The sequence below is a fragment of the Ochotona princeps genome, chromosome 5 (assembly GCF_030435755.1).
Source record: "Ochotona princeps isolate mOchPri1 chromosome 5, mOchPri1.hap1, whole genome shotgun sequence".
In the NCBI taxonomy this organism is placed as follows: Eukaryota; Metazoa; Chordata; class Mammalia; order Lagomorpha; family Ochotonidae; genus Ochotona; species Ochotona princeps.
This window is the reverse complement of record NC_080836.1, coordinates 48,398,034-48,419,720: the sequence shown is the minus strand read 5'-3', so window position 1 is coordinate 48,419,720 and position 21,687 is coordinate 48,398,034. Positions and strand designations below refer to the sequence as shown.

The 21,687-nt window shown below is 42.3% G+C and overlaps 1 protein-coding gene across 3 annotated transcripts in view; it reads left to right on the top strand.

Annotated features, from left to right (window-relative positions):
- The window catches only part of STK39 (serine/threonine kinase 39), a 310,521-nt gene extending 289,381 nt beyond the window's left edge, over positions 1 to 21,140 (top strand). For all 3 annotated transcript variants that reach the window (XM_058664585.1, XM_058664586.1, XM_058664587.1), the window contains 2 exons: positions 11,426 to 11,490; positions 19,586 to 21,140. In XM_058664585.1, the coding sequence (XP_058520568.1) occupies positions 11,426 to 11,490; positions 19,586 to 19,660 (140 nt within the window). In that variant the 3' untranslated portion in view covers positions 19,661 to 21,140. The remainder of the gene's footprint in view (positions 1 to 11,425; positions 11,491 to 19,585) is intronic.
- Positions 21,141 to 21,687: the final 547 nt, after the last annotated feature.

Here is a 21,687-nt window from a genome sequence, read left to right as displayed (position 1 = left end):
ACCCTTGATGCAATATGCTGCCGTTTTCTTTTTTTTTTTTAAAGATTTTATTATTATTATTGGAAAGCCGGATATACAGAGAGGAGGAAAGACAGAGAGGAAGATCCTCCATCCGATGATTCACTCCCCAAGTGAGCCGCAACGGACCGGTATGCGCCAGTCCGATGCCGGGAACCAGGAACCTCTTCAGGGTCTCCCACGTGGGTGCAGGGTCACAATGCATTGGGCCGTCCTCAACTGCTTTCCCAGACCACAAGCAGGGAGCTGGATGGGAAGTGGAGCTGCCGGGATTAGAACCGGCGCCCATATGGGATCCCGGGGCTTTCAAGGCGAGGACTTTAGCCACTAGGCCACGCTGCCGGGCCCAATATGCTGCTGTTTTCATTCACTCCATTCCATGAGCATACACATACGTCTTTGGAGAGCCAGACAACATCCTGGGCATTGGTTGTGCACCAGTGAGCCAATAGGTGTTTTGTCTGTCCTTGTGCTACCTCAGTCTTTATCCATTGGAGAGGAAGAGGAGTTTTAAAAGTTTCTAAGCGGATTGGGGAAGTTAGTTCTGTGGAATGGGAAGGGCAGCATACAGTGGAAGCTGGAGGTGGGATAAAACAGCTTTCATCACTTTGCCTTGATCCGCCCTACATAAACGTGAGCTCTGCGGGCAGAAAAGAGCCTTTGGAAAAGCACCCGCATCTTAGCCACCAGGTGCTTACTGATCCCCTATTTGTTCATTCATCCAGTGCCTGCAAGTGCCAGACCTCAGGTTGGGTGTTGAGAAAATGGAGGTGACAAATTGGTCTACCATCAGCAAGCTCCAGTCTAGCTCCCTTGTAAGCAGGTTGACAGGTCAAGTTATCATTCAAATTAGGGAGCCAGGGCAGGCAATGCATTCCTAAAAGAGAGCTGTGTAAACACTCCCGTTGGGTTGTCTGCTTCAGCGAGAATCTTTCAAAGTGCCTGCTGCCCGTTGAAGCTGGTTCTAATGCTGCCTCAGCCAGTGCCAGTCTGCTGATCTTGTTTAGGGTAGTCATGGATTTAAATATAATTCCCCAGCATGGGTAGAAAATGTTGACTGATGGTTTACATGGATAATATGCCTTTCTGGAGATAAAATTTCAGTACTTGACTTTTTATTAGACATGTATTTTTTTAAAGCCCATTGATGTCAGAAGGGTTTAGTGCAAAATCAAGGAGTACTACTCAAGAAAATCAGTGGTTGTACCACACAACAGATAAACCAGCGGTTCCTCTATGTGCTCTGTGTCTTGACTGGTGGGGCTTTAATTTCTGCACACATTCTGTGTGTTTTAAACTTGTTAATAACTCCACCAACTGGCAGCCCAACATCTTTGTACATCTTGGAGACTACCCTAGGGACCTCAGCACCACCAGCTGGCACCTCAGTTTTCTGGCAGAGGCATTCACACTTTTTCTTCCACCACCATCCTAAGTGGAAGCAATCAGCTACCCCTTCCACCTCCTTTCTTCTGGCCACAGAGTCTCTCTGCGCTTCAAGGAGAGATGCAAGTCACATCGTATCAGAAGGGAGGGTGTGGTGATGGCCGTGGCTGAGGGATAAGGGAACAGGGGAGAAGGCTATGGATCTTTCAGATTCAATCATGTGCTAAAGTGAGACCTTTATTCCCTGCAATTATATGTCACTCTTGTAGGCAAGCTTGAAGCTCACCACAGAAGCCTGCTGAGCCAATCCCTGCTCATTTTCTCAGAGCAATTAAACATAATTTGTTTAAGAAGTTAAAAGTGCAGGACAAATGTTCAACTGAATAGGACAACAGAACAGACTGTTTCCCTATGAAATGTTTGATCTTCGTATCCCATAAGCTCTTCCCACATTCCCATTATTCTTTGCTTTCTCTCTTACTGTACCAGTGACTGTGCAGTTTCTGCTAGAAGGTTAAATATTTCACCTTGATGTTGAGATCTGTTGTAGCCTATGCAGCCAGTTTTCTTCTGTAATTCTTGATCCAAGTCAATCCATCAAGGATGGTAGAGAAAGTTGGAACAGGTAACATAATTGGGGAAAATCTGAGAGTGATGTTCCTCCAAGTGAGACCCCTGCCCGGGTTGTGCCACAGCGTCACCTGCCTGCATGGTGAAGCACACTGGACAGGTAGGTGCAGCTGCCCTTTTACTTCCTCACTGAGGCAAGCTATGGTTGATAAACATCCTTGCACACATTTCAGACCTCATGTGAACCTGGAACAGGTGTATTTGGCAGCTGGCTACTTTGAGTGTTTACTGATCTAAGGCACAGAGAAGGTATTCCCTCTCCCCAAAGTCTCATATTATATAAGACAAACAGGATTTGATTTCAAATTCTTTATATTTTAGGCTAACCTTGAGTGAGGTCAACCCCTTTAATTGGTTTAATTTCTTCACATTGAAGACATGAGTTACTCAGTCTTGCTGTGCACCTTACACTCACTGCTGCCTTCTTGCTCTAAAAGCTTTGGAGTGCACCATATAACCCAAGAAATGAAGGTAAAGTAGCTATCCTTGTCTGGGCCAGCACAGCGTGCTGCAGGCCAAGGACCAGGTCACTCCTGCTCTGCAGAGCTGGCCACATGTGTAGAAGTGCTTCTGTATGGAAGGCCGCCACAGCCAAGTGCTGGGCTCACAGTCCTTCGGGTGGCCCTGGGCTTTGTGTATTGGCCAGATAGTTCTGCCTCTGCTGGCTGCACTGGCCCCTGGTTCAGGTAGCATCCCTCATATCAATGTATTTACCGTCTCATTAATTTTAGCTTTTGCAAAGCTTTCCCCAGTCTGGAAGCCAGGAGGTCAAGTCTCAAGCTGTGTGTGTTTCCTAGTAATATGTGACTGTTGAAAAAGCTCTATAAAACAGATCAAGGTAAAATGAGAACTCAGAAGGAGAAGCCAGAAGTGACCGGACAAAGGGAACCCACTCAGCACGATTGCTAGACGGACAAAGAAAACCTTCCCAGTCCTCTGATGTCCTCAGCAAGAAACTAATTATGCTCCTCCCTAGACTATAAGAGCCCAACACCCTTGGAGCACAGACTGGAAATAGTAACACAATCATGTGTATATATGCTGTGAGCGTCAATAGACTTAAGGATGTTAATGGCCATCTTATCACCACTGTTCCCTGACAATCCTAGAGCACAAAATGGGAATAGTAACACAATCATGTGTACACATGGTGTGAGAGTCAAAAGACTTAAGGATTCTCATGACCATCTTACTACCACTGTTCTGGGAAGACACACCTACAGCAGGTACTTCCAATTCAACAAACCTAAGTGCTCCCCAATATAGTCCATGTCTGAGACTGGAAATAATTTGTCTCCTTCAAAGCACGTACTCATGTAATTAAATATGAACACACTGATGGAAATGAGTTTATCTATACAAATCTTATCCTCAAATTCCATGCATTACAGAAAAATTGTAACAAGTTAGAGAAAATACACCAAAGTGAATGGAAAAGCTAACTTTGGACCTGGTGTGGTAGCCTAGTGGTTGCTTCATAGGGAAAATGTACTGATTTCAAAATGGGTAGATTTAAAAATGGTTATGATGTTTGAGAGAAGCCAGAAAAAATTTTAGTACATGTTAAATGAGTGCCCTCACAGACTTTAGAACTTGCAAACTAATCTACCAAGACAGACAACAGGCCAGTGTTTTATCCAGAGGAGTAGAGCAGGGCAGCGAGAAAATGGTAACAGGAATTAAAGAGAAATGCAAGGAAGCTGCCTAGGGCAATGGTTCACCCACTGTCTTGATTTTGGTGGTGGTTTCGCGGTTGTTTATATATGCCTCTTAAAGTAAACCTTACGCTTGAAGTACTGCAGCTAAGGGCATGTCAGTTGTATGCATGTACTGCAATACAACCATTAAAAAATAGACAAGCTAAAGACCTCACCTCTGAGTTGCATAAGAGATTACAAACATTTGGGAGAGCAGTGGCAGAGACTTGAAGGGACACAGCCTTGCTGAGTATCTGAAAAGAAGCCACACACTCTCTCCCCAGAAGTGTACACATGAGAATAGGCCTAAAACTTAGAGACTTTCAAGATTTAAAACCCCAGGTTAACACACCTCTACAATTCTTATTTCCCCCCACCAACCTTGGAAATAAAGGACTTTACAACAGCCATGTCTGCTAAGCAACAATCTCCTTTGTGTATCCAAAGCAAATACATTAATTCTGACCTTCCCCTTATAAAAATGTTGAGTATCCTTGGCAAGCCTGACATAAAAGATCAGCCATTCTCCACATAGTGTGTTTATTTCTGTGGTTTTACTTTCTTCATCTTCATTCTGAAGAATTAAACTATAAACTCGCTGCTATATCACCTCCAGCAGCTAAATGAGGCTACAATTTCATTGATTATGCCATTTCATTGCTTTCAAAATGAGCAATAATAACATAATGATTATTGGACATTTCCATTACCTTGCTGTCAACCAGCTCATAAAGCTCCACCTTAAACATATTAAAGGAAATTTGGGATCAAAAATATCAATTTCACAGTTGTATTTTAAAGGACAGACTCCATATCAGCCAGTTTCACTATGTCAGGCTGTTGAGGGCTTTTATAATGTGCCCAAAATGATACTGATGAACTGGAACTTGCCCAACTTATTAAAAAAAAGGCAGCCATATGTCTATGATTGCTTTATTTCTCAAACATCCCATATTGCTATATAGAAATAATATTTATTTAAGCTTTTGACCACCAAAGCAACTTGCATATAGTGTCTGTGGCTTCCTAGAATTCCATCTAACTATTGATTTTACTCACCAGTTGGAATATTAATTGTAAGTGAAATGCAAAGAAAATTTGCATGTAATATACTTATTTTCCTCCAGAATTGTTTGCCATTTGCACCATACTATACATTTGATAATGAAAAACATCTGAGATTACCATATTGCACCCATCCATGGGCACTGTTTTAAGAATCTGCAGGAAAAATAAAAGATTCAAGGTCATAGATTTGTACAGAGTAGTGTTGTTATTTGTTGTTTTTGAGGAATGCTCCCTCGAAAACAACAAGATCAATGTGTCTGAGAGAGTAAAAGAAGTAGAATTAGGAAGATATTAGGATAAAATTACATTTCAGCCACAGCAGAGGGAGCTTTGGAGCCGAGATGGCCCTCAGAGTTGTCCAGCTTCGAGACCACAGGCCCTCGGTTCTTCACAGGACCAGTCAGGCAATGCAGGCTGCCTTCAGGGAGCAGGCTGATGGGGACCGAGGAGCTAATTGTAGCTGAGTCCCAGAGAGGAGTGAGTGAAGTGTAGAGTTGTTGACCACCAATAACTATAGCAGGTACAGAACAGTCACCTCATTCTTGACCTGAAGATCTTGGGCAGTTTCCTATTGGGTCTACTGCGCTGCATTCCATCCCTCGCACTGCATGTCTCTTTCTGGGACTAGTTCTTGCAAGACTGGTTGGGTTTTTTCTCCTGGAGAAAAAATTGTTAAGAAGGTTATTGGTGCGACTTACAATGCCCATTGCTGCACTCCATCATCTCCAATATAAAGATGTCCTTTGTCCAGGCTGGCATCTGTGCTAATCTCTGTGATTCACTTGGAGGTGACCTAGACTGTCCTCTCTGATAAACACCAGTCTTTTAAATCATGGTTGCCTAGGATATGTTACCCAATAGTCACTTGTGTGAGTCAAGAGTTAATTTATTGACTCTGATAAAAACAAAGGGGGCTAATTGATGATCTGACAGATTTGTAGAATTTCTTATAAAGGATGAATAATTATTTTGTCTGAGGCTCTTAGCCTTGAGTTTTTAGTGTATAGCAACAATATGAATACTATGTCAGTTTTGTCCCCATGTTCCTAGAGAGAGGGTTGATAGTAAATGTACATACTGTAGTGTGCCAGAAGTTGAGCTCAGTGCCAGTGCCCTAGAGATTCATCTGTTACCTTGTACCTGCATGCATTCAATGCTGGTTAACACTGCCTCACTGCCAGGGCTGGGCTCGTGGCCATGAAAGAGGCAGGTAAAGTTCCTGGACTCATTGGAGCATAGTTGCTGGGCATGTGACAGTGGAGGCAGGGCTTACGTATAAAGCTTGTCAGGTGGTGATAAATGCTATGAAAAAGAAAAATTCTGGATAAAGATACAGAGAGGGCAGTAGTGTAGAGCAGCTGTAGACATTTGAGCAGAAAATGAAAGAAGGAGAAGGAGGTGATGCTGGGGGTGAGGGAGAGAAACACTTCCTGCAGAAGAATGGGGACGTGCAGAGGTGCTCAGCTCTGGATGCTCCAGAGTCAACATGAGCCCCAAGGCTGCTGAGGTTGGAGCCAGAGCAGTGAGGGGGAGATGGGAGAATGGTAAGATCAGAGATGGAGCAGGGTAGGCGAGTTCTGATGGCTCGGCAGAGACGTGGTTTCCACACTGAATTGGGAAGCCGTCAGAGGCCTTGGAATAGAATAGAAGAGTCATGGGATCTCACTACATCTTACAAGGTGCACCCCACTGCTGGGGGAAGCTGACAGTTGAGGGGACATGGTATGAATCCAGAGGAGAGCTGCCCAGGACGTCACTTTGCAAGATGTGGTAGACATTATAAGACATCATTAATTTCCTGTAAATGTCGACTCTCTTAACAAGCACATGCTGTATGACAATGGATATGGTTTTTCCTGGCTTGGTTCTGGTGGAGCAGAGTGTACTAGATTGTTTTAGTGTCTACGGCCATAGCACCCTGATCGTGCCCAATCACATCTGATCTCGGAAGCTAAGCAGGTTCGGGCCTGGTTAGTACTTGGATGGGAGATTGTTTTGGCATGCAAGACTAAGAAGGTAGGGTAAGCTTCCTAGAGGAGCACAGACTCATAGAGTCCACCCTGGGAAGACTCAGAGTAGGAAATGGCAGCATACATTGTTGAAGTCGATTGAGGGCAGACCATATTAAAACTTCAGATCCATCTGCAGCTGATGGGAACAGTTAAACAGAATTATGAGGAGCTGTGAGAATACTGAAGGCATGGAAATCAGTTGAAGTACTGTGCTTGTCCAGGGCAGTGATCATGAGCCAATAATCATTAACCACATACTGTCTAGCAAGCACTATGCCAAGTACTTCAGGTGTATAAGCTCAGTTCTTAGCACAACCCTGTCAAGGTAGGTGCCATCATTATGCGTGTTTCACACAGGCACTCAGGAGACACACTCAGGAAACCTGCCTGAATACAGGGAAGGCAGTGGTCCTAGAACTCTAAACAGGGAGCAGGATTTGAACTCATGAATTCTGACTTAGAAATTCAGATTCTGGTACCCTGCTATCCTTCAGTCTCCCACGCATCTCATGAAGATAGGAGCCCATGAGTTCGGAGAGAGTTGTGGAGGGTCTCTGTTGTTTCTCTCACATGAATCTTCCATTAGCCATCACTTTTCATCCCATCATCTCCTTTCTTGGCTTATGTCTTTCTTTGCCAGTTCCATGTTGTCTTTGTGGAATCAGTACAATAAGAGTAGATATTCAGAATGTGGGTATAAATAATCATCACATTGGCAGGTAACCAAATTCCATGGTATTATCTCATTGCAGAACTTCTCTCTCTTTTTTCTTCAAAAAAGATGTATTTATTTTTGTTGGAAAGTCAGACATACAGAAAGAAAAAGAGACAGAGAGAAGGATTTTCCATCTGCTCATTCACTCCCCAAGCAGCCACAATGGCCAAAGTTGAGCTGAGCTTATCCAAAGCAAGGAGCCAGGAGTTTCTTCTGGGTCTCCCACCCAGGTGCAAGGCCCCAAGACTTTAGGTTGTCCTTAACTGCTTTCCCAGGGCACAAGCAGGGAGCTGGAAGGGAAATAGGGAAGCTGTGACACAAACCAGTGCCCATATGGGATCCCGGTGCATGCAAGGTAAGGACTTTAACCACTAGGTTCTTGTGCTGTACTCTGTAGAACTTCTTACCATTGGTAGTACATCAGATTGAATGTACTTTGCTTCTTCTCTCCTATAGCTTTTGTCTGAGAGTATCACATACTAAATGAATTAAATTATCATTTATCAGTACTGAGATTGTTGTGCAAGAAGCCGGTACCTGGAAAGCAAAGTATACCTTTGGACTAATTATTTGGAACACAAGCACAGGCTGTAAATAGTCATTATATAACTGCTCTGTCAAAATGTGGAGAATCTGAGTAGTGTGAGGAATTTATAGAGACAACAATGTCTGAAGACTATCCAGCTTCATTTGCCAAAGATCTGTTAGCTCCATGGCCTTGCCTCTGATAGATTACCCTCAGGACAATATTATTTCCTCCTCTGGGTACATGCAGGGAGCCACCAAGCATCAGCATTATTGCCATGTGGATATTAATGATATTATTACATTTCCATAAAAGCACCATCCTTGCCATACCTTAGGCCAAATATTATTCCAGCAAAGTAAATGGAAATGTCTGGCTTTAACAGGCATTCGGGCTTAAAGTGTGATATAGGGAAACAAAAATAACAAACAATAGATTTCTCGTGCAGAGGTACTGGATCCCAGCGGAGGGACTGGAGGCTAGCAGTCTACTGGGTCTCGGTGAGCCTCTGATCAAATGAGCCAGACCCGTCATGGGACCAAAGATGGTGGGAGGAGGAAAGGGGCAAGCACAAAAAATACAGCACGGGTTTTTTGCACTAAGAAAAAGGAAACAAAGTTTTATCTGGGGAAGCCAGGCAAGATTTCAAAATAAAGTGATGGCCACCAAGTAAGCAGTTTTTAAGAGCCCCATATGTTTTCGACACCAGCAAAGCTGAACACACAAGGCTAAGGTTCTCAGGCCAGACTTGAGAAAGTCTTATGTAGCACCAGGCCTGCCTGTCTCATCCTCCTCGAGTCACGTTCCAGGTCAGGAGCATTCTTATTTTTGAAATCCAGGTGCACAGGCAGGAGAAGGGAGGAAACAGTGACACCCATCTTTTTAATGAGCAGTGCTCCTGGAAGAGAAATTAGCATCACCCTGAGTTTTATGTGATGTCAGTTAAATGAAGGTGTTTCATAGCACTTTACAACAAATTAGAATCAACCAAATTGAAAATGAGCCCACCAGCTGGAATCAGTAATCAGGTAAGTGGCCAGTTTTGCTATTTTTGCTTTGAGCCCTAAAGACAGAATTTGAATTTCAAATGTCTCAGAGGTGTGAGTTTCATATCCGAGGGAGAAGGTTCCTGGAATGGTTGTTGGAGATGCCATGGCTCAGCCTGGCTCTCTCCCGTCTAAACTTGCTGAGCCTGTTTCCTGGAAACTGGCCCTGGAGCATGCACATACACCAAAGAGCCAGTTTGTGAATTACTGCAGAGCAGAGCTCTGCTCTTGGCTGAACATTAGAGAGCAACCTGGAAGTAGATGACCCAGAACAAGGCAGTCAATCATCCTCATTAACCGAGACTCTAATGAAAGGATTCAAATTCACAGGAAGCCTTTATGACCACTTGTGAAATCAGCCCAAATCAAATCAACTATTAAAACACTTGATGCTTTAAGAAAATGAGGGCTGTGTTCAGTTGCTGCAATTCGCATATAGTCAGAGTGTCCTGACATGATCAATACTGACTTTGGTGGACAGAATTTCACAGCTGAGCTTTTGACTGCAGAAGCCAGTGGCTTTTGAGGGAGGGAGTGTTCAGCAATTAGTGGGTGATCTTAGTATCAAAAATACGTTCAGAAAATTGTTGAAAGGCCAAAAACAGCTTAGTGGTGTTAGTCACTGTATGGTTGGCGGCTTAGGATATACCCGATGTGTGTGTGTGCTTGCTTCTGTGGACAAAAGGAGAGGAGAAAAAGATGAGCAGCACAGGGAACATTGGCAAAGCGAAGCTGTGCAGGTTGTTGAGACAGAAGTGTTGGGGCCACAAATTGAAGATAACATGATGCTTATAATTATGGTTCATGAAGGAGAAGAGGGCTGTATCATATATATAATTTTCATTTTTCCTTCTCTGCAGCTGATAGATTCAATGAAATGAACTAATCTGCAGAGAATCTGTGTTATAGAGGTTATCAATCAAACAGGAAAATAACATCTGCAGATTAGTTTTTACTTGAAACACTTCTCTCGCCATATTTATATGTACACTGCTTCCTCAAAAATTTCTTTAAAAAAATCAGATAAGAGGAGCCATTGTTGTGGCTGGTAAAGCCACTACCTGTGACACTGGCATCCCATATGGCAACTGCTTTGTGTCCTGCTGCTCCAGTTCCTATCTGGCTCCCTGCTGATGGCCTGGGAAAGGCAATGGAAAATGGCCCAAGGCACTTGGGGCCTTACCATCCACATGGGAGACCCAGAAGCTCCTAGCTTCTGGCTTCCACCTGGCCCAGCACTAGCCCTTGAGACCATTAGGAGAAGAGCCAGATGATTAAAGATTTTCTCTTTCTCTTTTTTCCCCTCTCTCCTTCTCTCTGTAACTCCTGACTTTCAAATATATTTTTTAAAAATCAGGATAAATAGCTCAGATCCCTGAAGCAGTAGATAATTTCCCTCATTACAAAGAAAGCCTACTCCCTTAATTTCCTCAATGATGTCCCCTCCCCTTATCACTAGCCCTTTACTTTATCCGCAATAGTTTATCCTTGAGATGTGGATATCAGAAGAGCAAAATTTTTCAATTTCCAGCATTGCCTGCCCCCTCACCCCTTTTTTCCTTTCAATTCATTGTGATCGTGACCAATACCCTAAGTCAGAGGAGTCAGCAAGAAAAGGTGAGTTCTCTACCAGAGTGTCCAGTGTGTGACAATGCCCGGAGAAGAGGAGAGGCCCCGGTCTCAGGCCACCCTTGGCACCCTGTTGCCAGTCCTGAGCAGTCACTGTGGCGCGGTGTTGTTCAATGTATCACCTCATTGACTTGACAGATTGCTGTGCTCTGAAAGCATTAGAACATCCACGTGAGTGTAGAAGGTTACTCACTGTATTTTATTGTATCGACAAAAATGAGTACAGAGAACTGAGTGAAATTTATAAGACAGGAGTTCAAATGTGCTGACCTATTGCTTCCCAGGAAAGTTTTTCCCACCCGCACTGCTCTTCTTTGTTTTGTACTGCCCTCTCCTGGCTAATAAATCTCCTCGTAATGAGCGTTCACAAAAACCAACTGGTGGAATCGCTGGGGTCATCTGTCATTTCTACTTTCTGTTAGAAAGTAATTTTGAATTTTATTACATGAAATGTGAGGTTGATGTGGAGTGATTAATTCAGATTCACATACATACAAGATTGCTGAAATGATATAAATTGTAGAAAAATATCTGCATGAGAGTAATTTGGTCATTTATATGGACTTGGTAATATCTGAGAGAAATGGTTCTGCAGTTTATTGCATCATTAGTCAAATTTTCTGAATCATTGATGTGAAAATCCAGTGTTATTGGAAATAACCCGGACACATTTTCTCCATGTTTGTTTTTTTTAACAGTGGCTGCTAACTTACAGAAGATTGTAGATGATCCCAAAGCTTTAAAAACATTGACATTTAAGTTGGTAAGTGGAAAGTTATGGAAGGGAAGACAATTTTTTGCCATGCCGTGCAAGAAAGGAGTAATAACAGTGTGTAATAGCCTGCTGTGTGATTGTGCTGTTGCTGTTGTTTTCTTTTGGGATCGATTCCCCTCCCCTCCTCATCATTTGCCTCTGCAACATTTGGGAGCATTTTCTGATCATAACTGGAAACTTCCTGTTCTGCAAGCACCACATTGTTCTTTTGTTATCCTGTCACTGGTAAAGAGTGGCCATTTGGGGAACCTCAATGCCTCTACTCACTATTTTGATTCCTATTTGTACGGAAACTTGTCCCATATAGACAGAATTCAACTGAATTCAAAGCAGTACCTCTGCAGAGCTTTCCCAAGGTGGAAGCCAAGGGATTCTACCTTTTTAAAATGAAGGCTGATTGCTGTAAAAATGGGTAATCAGAAGCGATCGTAGCACAGCTCACCAAAGGCTAGTCAACAGAGACAACATTCTTCCTCCACATTTCAAATCACAGTAACAGGTTTGTATAGAGAAGGCACTGCTCAGTCATTTTGCTGCACCAGTAGGTTTTTAAGCACGGAGATACAGTTTATTAGGCTTCCTGGGGTCATTGTGAAGTCAAGAGATGCTGGCGCTGTCTGGAGATGGAGACAGGCATCACCAACAGTGGTTGTTTCCCTGAAAGTTGTAGCAAACTATACATTAAGGCCTGGCAAGTGGCTGATTTTACAATTATAGATTATTCTTAACAAGGGCCAGTAAGAATGTCACAAGCAATTTAAGATACAGATGACCAACATTAGGCTGTGTACAACATATATTGACAATCTGCCTTTTTAAAAAATTTCTTGTGAAAATTAAATGGAAAATGTGTGTCACCTAAAATGCTAAGTGATGAGTTATGGTAAATGTGAGCCCAGTGCTAATGAACTTTTCAGATCTTCCTGTATAATTTCAGATTAGATAGCCTATGTGGCAAAAGAAAAATACAAAGATTTCCACAAAATGTACTGGAAAAAATGTTTTGGTTTTTTCCTTTTTTAAAAAAAGCATTTTATGAGACATGAAGTGCTGGATTAACAAATTGCAAAATGTGTCTTCAGATTTGGGCCTACCCTGTCATCTCTGCTGTGTTGCTAATTTGCCTACAGTTGCGAACGTGTATCATTGATATGAAGGTAGAATGATGAGAAAAAGTGACCTCATGTCACCTTTCAAGCTGATGAAAATAGCCCTCTATCCATTTTTAATACCTCCAGAATACTTTGCCAGCATTGAATATGTAAACAGAGATAAGAGTTTGAAAATTTACTGCTGGCTTATTCCTGTTGTCTCAAAATTTGGTTTTATAAAACTGGAGAAATAACCCTAGCCTTTTTGCTACCTCTGGAGGATTTGTAAAAGCAGCAGTTATATTATCTCCAGGTAAACAGTAAAAATGTTATGGAGACCTCCCTCGTCTCCTGCTTTGAGCACTCCCTGTGTTTCCCTGGATTCTCATTCTGTCCTGTCCACCTGTGTTCCCAGGAGACTCTTCAGAACCTGACTTGCTGCCACCCACCTGCCCATGTCTGGTTCTGTGTACCACCCTGTGGCTATAGTCAAGGTCCTCTTACAATTCCAAAATGTCCCACTGTCCTCTCCTGACCACCAACACTCTTGACCATGGCTAACAAAGCTCACCCAAGTCAGACATCTGTGTTAGAGCTCTGTCTTGGCTTTGTGTCTCATTTCATGTCTCTTACATTGTGAATCCTGAGGCTGCATGTAGTTAACCTGTCCAGGATCACACAGTGGAGACTATGAATTCAACTCTGACCTCAATGCCCACCCATGAGCATCTGTCCCCTTCTACAAGGCATGGCCCTGCAGCCCTACAATTTCCCAGCTATTCCATTCCTTAGTGGATTTGCCCTTCTGCCTGCCTGGGAACATGGTGATGGGCTCAGACTGAATCTCCTTTGTACCTTAAGCAGATGGAGTAAAATTGGCTTGTCCAGCACAAGAGAGTCCCAGAAGCAAGTTCATACATGTTTTCCTCCCATTATAGCTGGATGTTGTAGCAGTGGTGTGGTGTTCTCACTAAACGGAATTTGACAGCTTTCTCTCCTACCCCAGAAGAAACACCAGTGTTAACTCAAGTACTGTAGTGACCCATTTCTTTAACTTTTCATTCATCCCAGGTTAAAATCAGGAGGGTTTCTTTGCTAACAGCTGCCAGACTCTCTGAGACCTGCTTGATAAAGCTAAATTTAAACTGATTTTTGGCTGACTCTACTGTAGGACACTAACATCCTCATAAAACCATAGAGATTCAAGTACGTTTGCTGTCATTTATCAATTTGCTGATGCTATTGAAGAATAAAAGATCTAAGCATTTCAGCAGCATTTGTCCTCATAAGCTGCTACTGTGCACAGTTCTTTTATCTCCTGGCTGTTTATCATGATTGTAATCTCAGCGCTTTCACTGCTTTCCAGAGGAGAATGTGAGGGGCTTGGAAATTTCTGGTTCTGAGGTTCTTTATTCCACATCCAGCTTTCACTCGGCAGGAGGGCGAGGATTGAGGGGGGGAGTATTGGGGATGCTTTAAAGACAAGATGCCTAGTCCCATGGCAGGTGTCCAGATTTAATTGCCAGGTTTTGCAAGCACTCCTGTGCTTAGCCAAGGATAAGAAGCAGGAAGCGTTCTGCTTTGCTGATGGTTCACTCAGTACCCAGTCTCTTTCATCCCCTCCCACCACAATTAGAAAATCTAGGGTCAGTCCATAGTTTGTATATGTTCCAGAACAAGAAAAACAATACTCTGCAGAGGTAGAGTTTGGTGTTTCATGAAGTGCATGTACTTTTTTCCTTGTCCTATAAGATCTTTCATTTCACTTGACAAATAGATATAATAAGGATGTCTTCCCTGGTTGGTTGGACCAGGCAGAAGCTAGGAACTTCTTCTGGGTCACCCACATGCATGGCAGGGGCCCAAGCACATGGGTCATCTTGCACTGCTTTTCCAGGCCATCAGCAAGGAGATGGGTAGAAAGTGGAGCAGCCAAGATTTGCACTAATATCCATATGGGGATGCCAGTGTCACAGGCAATGGCTTTACCCACTACATCACAACGTCGCCCCAAACACTTAGATATTGAAAGGACAGAAAGTAATAGGTAGTGAAACTGTAACAAGGAAGTATTAGCTTGATGAGGTTTATAGACAAGTGTCTCTTGGTGCTGCTTCCCCATATCTGTTGGGAAGAATATCATTCTCCCAGGTACTGTGAAGATACTATCTAGGAGTTTTATGTTTTATTCAGGGAGGTCTAAGTGCACTTCCTGCACCCGCTGCTGTTTCTGTTTGTTTGCTTCTTTGATTTTTAAGGATCTTTAACTCCTCCATCAACATTCCAGAGAGGCAAACTTGGGGTGCTTTGTTCTGAGATCCTTCATCTGGAGCTGTAGTTTATAAGTATAAGTTTTGAACTGCTGAAGTTCCATGAGGGTCCCTTTTAGGGAATCATGGATGCTGAAATGTTTTCATCATATTGCTGGGATTAATTATGTTTCATCACAATGTTGAGGTTAACTCACATTTTTTGACCAAAAGGTGTAAAAGCCACATAAAAATGATATCAGGATAAATTAGTGTTCTAACAGTAAGTTCTTCAAAGCCATCATATCTCACTCATTCACTGCATAAATTAAATCCAGTTTTGCTTAGGAATTTTCCCAGTGTGATAGGAAACTTTGATTTTATTAAATTTCAGCATGAGGCCACTTCTGTTATATATTCTATGTGATGAAGTGGGAATCACTTGTACATCAGACTATAAAATAATATTCCAATAGTCCCAATACTGGGGAACTATACCTTTTTAAATGTTTAAGTTTTAAAAAATGAATTTATTTATTTTGCAAAAGTTACAGAAAGAGAGAGAACTTTCATCCTCCAGTTTACTCCCCAGATGACCACAATGGCCAGGGCTCAGCCAGGCCCAAGCCAGGAACAAGGATTTCCACCATGTTTGCCTTATGGGTAATTGGGCCATGAACACTTGATCCATCTTCCATTGCTTTCCCCCAACCATTAGCAGAAAGCTGGATCATAAGTGGAGCTGGGACACCAACTAGGATGCATATAGGATGCTGAAACCACAGGCTTAAGCTAGCCTAGGAACATCACTTTTAGTTGGAAGGAAACTGACAAATTATTGGTAAAGGTGTGGATATTTAGCAGCTTTTTTTTTAAATAAACAAAGTAAGGCTTACACTGAAGGGAAAGCAATGTCCATTTTTGTTGTCAATAATAAATTGGAGGGCCCGGCGGCGTGGCCTGGCGGCTAAGGTCCTCGCCTTGGGCGCGCTGGGATCCCATATGGGCGCCAGTTCTGATCCCGGTGGCTCCACTTCCCATCCAGCTCCCTGCTTGTGGCCTGGGAAAGCAGTCGAGGACGGCCCAAGGATTTGGGACCCTGCACCCGCGTGGGAGACCTGGAGGGGGCTCCGGGTTCCCAGCTTCGGATCGGCGCAGTACCGGCCATTGCGGCTCACTTGGGGAGTGAATCATCGGACGGAAGATCTTCCTCTCTGTCTCTCCTCTCTGTGTATCTGACTTTGTAATAAAAAATAAATAAATCTTTAAAAAATAATAATAATAAATTGGAGCTGTCAAGCCAAAGTAGGATTTTGGAAAACCTGTATCTGCTGTTGCTAGTGTGACAGCCCCCCGACTAGGATTACAGCAACGTGAATCGTTGACGGTATCTAATGATAATACGTATTGCATACTGAAATAATAACATTTAGAAGATCTGCATAGTGCAGTGATGATTTATTATGATGCATGGGTTACAGATCCATTCACAGTACAGACAGATTAGTGTGTATGAAAAATTCAGTGTCCCATTTAAGTAGCTTTCAAGATACTCTCACTTGGGTTTATTTGTTAACAAATGAAATCCACAAGTTTCTGCAAAGGCTATTCAAATACCCTTGCCCTTTCCAACCACACATTTGTGTAAGGCTGCATTTTCTTCATGTACTTCAAGGAAAACAAAGCAAAGCATTGCCTTGACATCAAAGAAGTTTGCAAAAATGTAAAGCAATGGCTATCCTACCAGTCTTTCATTTTTGTTTTTGTTTTTGATGCTATGAGAGCTTTTTATCTTTCCCAAAGACTATTCTAGCATATATAATGAGCTTATTGTTGTTAGGCTTGAGTTAGTAAATAAGTATTTTTTTTTACAAACCAGTTTTAACTTTAAAAGCAAATTTGAAAGGTGAAGTGACAGAGTGAAGGGAAGAGACAGAGAGGGAGAAACATATGTTGGTTTACTCCTGAAATGGCTACAACAACCAGATACGGGCAAGGCTAAAGACAGATGCCAGCAACTCCATCCTGGAATTATAATATGGGTTGCAGTGTCCCAAGCACTTGGGCCATCTTTTGCTGCTTTCCCAAAGCACTTTGTAGGAAGCTGTATTGGAAATAGAGCAGACTGGACTCTAACGTGTGTTCCAGTATGAGATGCCAGCCTTGCAAGTAGCAGCTTGAGCCACTACACCACAATGTAAGATCCTCAGCTGTCATTTTTATAAGTAAGTACAGGGCCTGTCACAGTAGCCCAGTGGCTAAAGTCCTCACCTTGCACATGCCAGGATCCCATATGGGCACCATTTAGTGTCCCGGCTGCCCCACTTCCCATTCGGCTCCCTGTTCATGATCTAGGAAAACAGTTGAGGATGGCCCAAAGCTTTGGGACCCTGCACTGCATGGGAGACCTAAAGGAGCTCCTGGTTCTTGGCTTCAGATCAGCTGAACACTGGCCGTTGCAGCCACAGGGGGAGTGAATCAGCAGACAGAAAATCTTTGTTTCTCTTTCTTTCTATATTTCTGACTTTCCAATAAAAATAAATTTTTTTTAAAAAAAGTACGATAGCTATGAACTACATAAAATATGTTTTGTATTTTCAAATATATTAAACATTTTATTATATTATTTTAAGTGTTAAAACATTTAAATTTTAATTTTCTGTTATAATTTATAAATATAATAAATGTAATCAACATGTACATAATTTTTAATAGTTTAAGGGTCCTTTGAGACCCTTTGCTACTTTGTAAGGGTCTTTGGTTCCTTGTCCGTGAATTTTGGAGACATTGTCATATTGCCCCAGTCACTTGCAGGCCAGGAGAGGCCAAGAGTCAGCTCTGGTTACAAAGGGCATGAGTAGTGGAGGAGGGAGGACCAGGTGCCTGGAAGCAAACAGAGCCCAACAACAGGGGCAGGGAACCTGCACGAGGCAGGTGCTGGGCCACCCAGACCCCTCAATGACACCCTATGTGCTATATCCAAATTAATCAGAATCCAGTCACCCCATTCTCATTGTAAATTCTTACTTTCATTGCTCTTTATGAGAAGGGATTTCATACATTTCTTTCATTTCTAATCATTGTAAACCTTATGGAATGTTCAGTTTTTATTCCTAGTCATTGCAACTTCCTGGTACACATTTTGGCCGACTTTCAAATGCAGGTGAATATTGGGCTACCATGTGACAAACAGCAGCTGGAACACCTTCTGTGCCTGGGCCACTTTGTTTGCAAGGAAGAAGCCTAGCTGTTCCCAGTGTGCCCGCCAACACAAGCAGTTAGAACTGTGTCTCTAAACATTGGGAATCTGCACAGTAAAGCTAGAAATACCATTACACAGGCTTGAAGGAAACTCTTCTTTAAATGCTGACCAATTTCCCTACCCTTTAGGCTAATGGCTGCCTTATTTTTTTTAATATATTCAAGGGAATGTCCTAGTTGCCTGTTTGATAGAAAATGCTAGAGCTGACAAAGCTGATGTTATGCACTGCTTTTTTTGAACATTCTAAATGCAAGCAGTGCTAAGCAGGTTAATTGTGGTCATTGGTAGGATCATTTTCCATGGGCAACTACTTGTTGTAAAAATGAGATTTTGGCAGGAATTAGGTCCACTAAAGGTTTCTGTGATCCTTTTATAATTAATTGTGTTTCTCAGTCATTCATCAAACTTTTCTCTCCTCTTCTGGTCTTATATAATTTCCAACTCTGATAACTATGCATTCTAAGAGCAAGTTTAAAATGGTGATCTGAACAGCATGAGTGCATGGACTGAAGTACCAGAAGGAAGGAAGGGTGCAAGGTGACCAAAAAAATGGAAATAATGAATTAGGACCAGAGGGATATTTGAGGGATCAAGGCTTACTTCCAGTGCCTTCTGATTTTAAAAAAAATTAAATGTATTTGAAAGAGGTAGAAGCAGATCTTGCACATACTGGTTCACTCCCCAAATGACTACATCAGCCAAAGTTGTGCCAGGTGGAAGTCCAGGGCCACAAACTCCACCCAGGTCTCCCACGTGGGTGCAAGCCATCACTTACCACCTTCCAGGGGACACATTAGGAGAAGTAGGAATGGAGAGCACCCCCAGGACCTGAACCCAGGTACTCCCACATGGGATTCAGGCGACTAAAAGATGTTACAATGCTGCTAAATTTTGGTGATGGGACATAATTCCATTGTATTACCTTTCCTTACTCACTGATATTTAAACAGCAGCTGTCTTCTTTTGTTTCTTTGTTTTGTTTTTTCCTCCGAGTTTTACAGGAGATATGATTTTGGTAAAAAGTAAATTGCCCCTGCATGACCTGTTAGACTGGTTCTGCTTGTTTTTTCAATATTCCTTTTCAAATTAGTACTGAGAAGATTTAATTAGAAAGTGCATTCAAAATAACTTTATTGAGTTGTTGAGAAACGGTCATGTTTTTTCTTGGAAGTCACAGGCTTTCTGGACAGCTCTAAAGCTCACCCACCTGGTATGTGGTTTTAAGGGATAATAAACCTCCCACCCACCACCACCACCATCACCAATACACACACACCTCTGCTTGTGCTTGCTAGCAGTGACCAGATTGCTGGCATCACAGGCAGCCAGCAGTCATCCCAGTGTTCAGGACTTCTGGAGGAGCCAGGACTCTCAGTCTCAGATAGGCCATGCCGTGGCTTAGATCTTACTACCACACAAAGGAGGCTTTGAAGACCTGAGGGTGACCAACCCACACTGAGGAGTTCTCTTTCCCTTTCCAGGCTTCCGGCTGTGATGGGTCGGAGATTCCCGATGAGGTGAAGCTGATCGGCTTTGCTCAGCTGAGCGTCAGCTGATGTATGTCCAGCGACATCACCCTGATCTGTTGTGCCCTGGCCAGCCGCACCCCTGCTCCCTATACACTCCCTTCTACCCTTCACCCCCCAGTCCCCAGCAAAAATCAGAAGATTGTGAAGATGCTGGCTTCGGTGAAATGGGATAATTTGTTTTTGTTTTTTTTTTCAAACCTACAACACTCTTGAGTTCTGCTTTATTCTCTAGCAATCCACAGTATGAGAACAAGCAAATGCCGCAGCTGCACGACTCTTGCTAGTGTTTTTCCCAAAGCTATTGAATCAACACTTCTTAGCCATCGATTTGGATATCCCTTAAGTGAAAAGCATCTGAATACTCTCAGGTGGTCCTATTTATTGGCGACAAAAGGAATTTTCTATCAGAAGCCTATTTCTTCTTTGCGTTGTTGTTACTTCTGTCATAATACCTTAATTGTACATCTGACAGTACTGCCTCTTTTATGTTGTATTTAGAAATTAATATACTTATAAAATTAAGATTTATTAGCCAAACTTGAATTCTAGTTTTAAAACTGACTGTGAATTTTATTTTTCATATATTTATGCATTATACATCTTAGCTATAAGAAAAAAGTTTTGATTATATGCTTCTTGCAGTTAATCTCTTGTTATCTAAACAAGAAGTTTCAGGTCTATCTTTGGAGTATTTGTAATTTCTAATTTTTGAAATGACTGAATTAAGAACTCGGATGCTTCTTCTTTTTGGTTTGTTTACCAAAACACCAACCCACAATTCTGATTGTCTCTTGGGAGAGGGAGGTGCCTTGCAAACTTTCATATTAAGAATGTGCCTGAGGCTGTTTTCCTTTGAAATAGTCTCAGATCTAAAATTTCCTCTGTATAAGGTGGCATATGTAAGATTTGCTGTATTGGAACCATGTAGAACTGTATAAAATGTTACCAGTTTGTTAGATTGCTAACTATATACCCATCCCTGATTTGGCTGTCCTTACGTGATAGGATTTGTTATTCTTAAAGGTGATAAAACTTGAAAATACCAGAATCTGAGTTTTACTTGAAATTCTGCAGAATATCCAGATGGAGTGAAAGGAATGGAAAGGATTTCGTGCAATGACTGAAAGGTGAAATGCTGTTCAGTTTCAAGAATAAAATGCTTTGAACCCAAGTAGCCCTCTGCGTGACTACACGTTATGGATCTAGATGCACCTTAGGGTTTTCACAGTTGGAGTCTGAGCTCCCAGGGATCTAGACTCCCAGGTTGGTACCATTGCTCTTTCCTTGCTAACCCTAGATACGGCAGCTCTTTAATGTACTTTAAAAAGCAAATATATATTACTAAGAAAAAAAGTTATTTATAATTGCCTTGTCATAACTGTTAAGGTGTTCTAGAGCCATTTGCATACAATTTCATGAAATTTCATTCCATTCTGTTGTTTACACAAAGATGACTCAAAGATGACTGCAAAGGTAAAAAGGACAATAAAAGTGTATTGCACAAGGACATGGTGTCGTGGTGTTCCTTCCCCTCTTTGGGTATTGTCTACGTGGTCGTGATGATGTTTAGCACTTTCATAAGATACAGAAAAACTGGGCATCCCTGCCGTCACAATCAAGCCTGACAAGTGAGTTGGACTGGCTTAATGGAAGAAGGAAGGCAGACTTTCCCACTCTTAAGACAGACCTGAGTAGGAGCCAGAGGTCTGCCAGAGCACAAGAGGGAGTGCTCCCTCACCACTGCTTCATTCATTCTAGAGTTGTGGGTGCTGGGGTTCAGGGTAGATAGGTGACTTATCCCAGGCCCTCTACAGAACCACTTCCAGAGCTGGAACCCCATGTCCTCATTTACCTGACATACAGAGCTCATTCTTAAAACCCTTTTGCATGACTTGTCATTGTCTTTTGTTAAGACAAAACCCTGAGTTCCATGTAGAAAGTAAAAATGCACATAACTAATTGGAAAACTTTGCAACATGATAATAAATATCACACCATATGTATTTAATTTCCGCTCATATTCTCAGATCCTTCCTAATGGCATTTGAGACAAG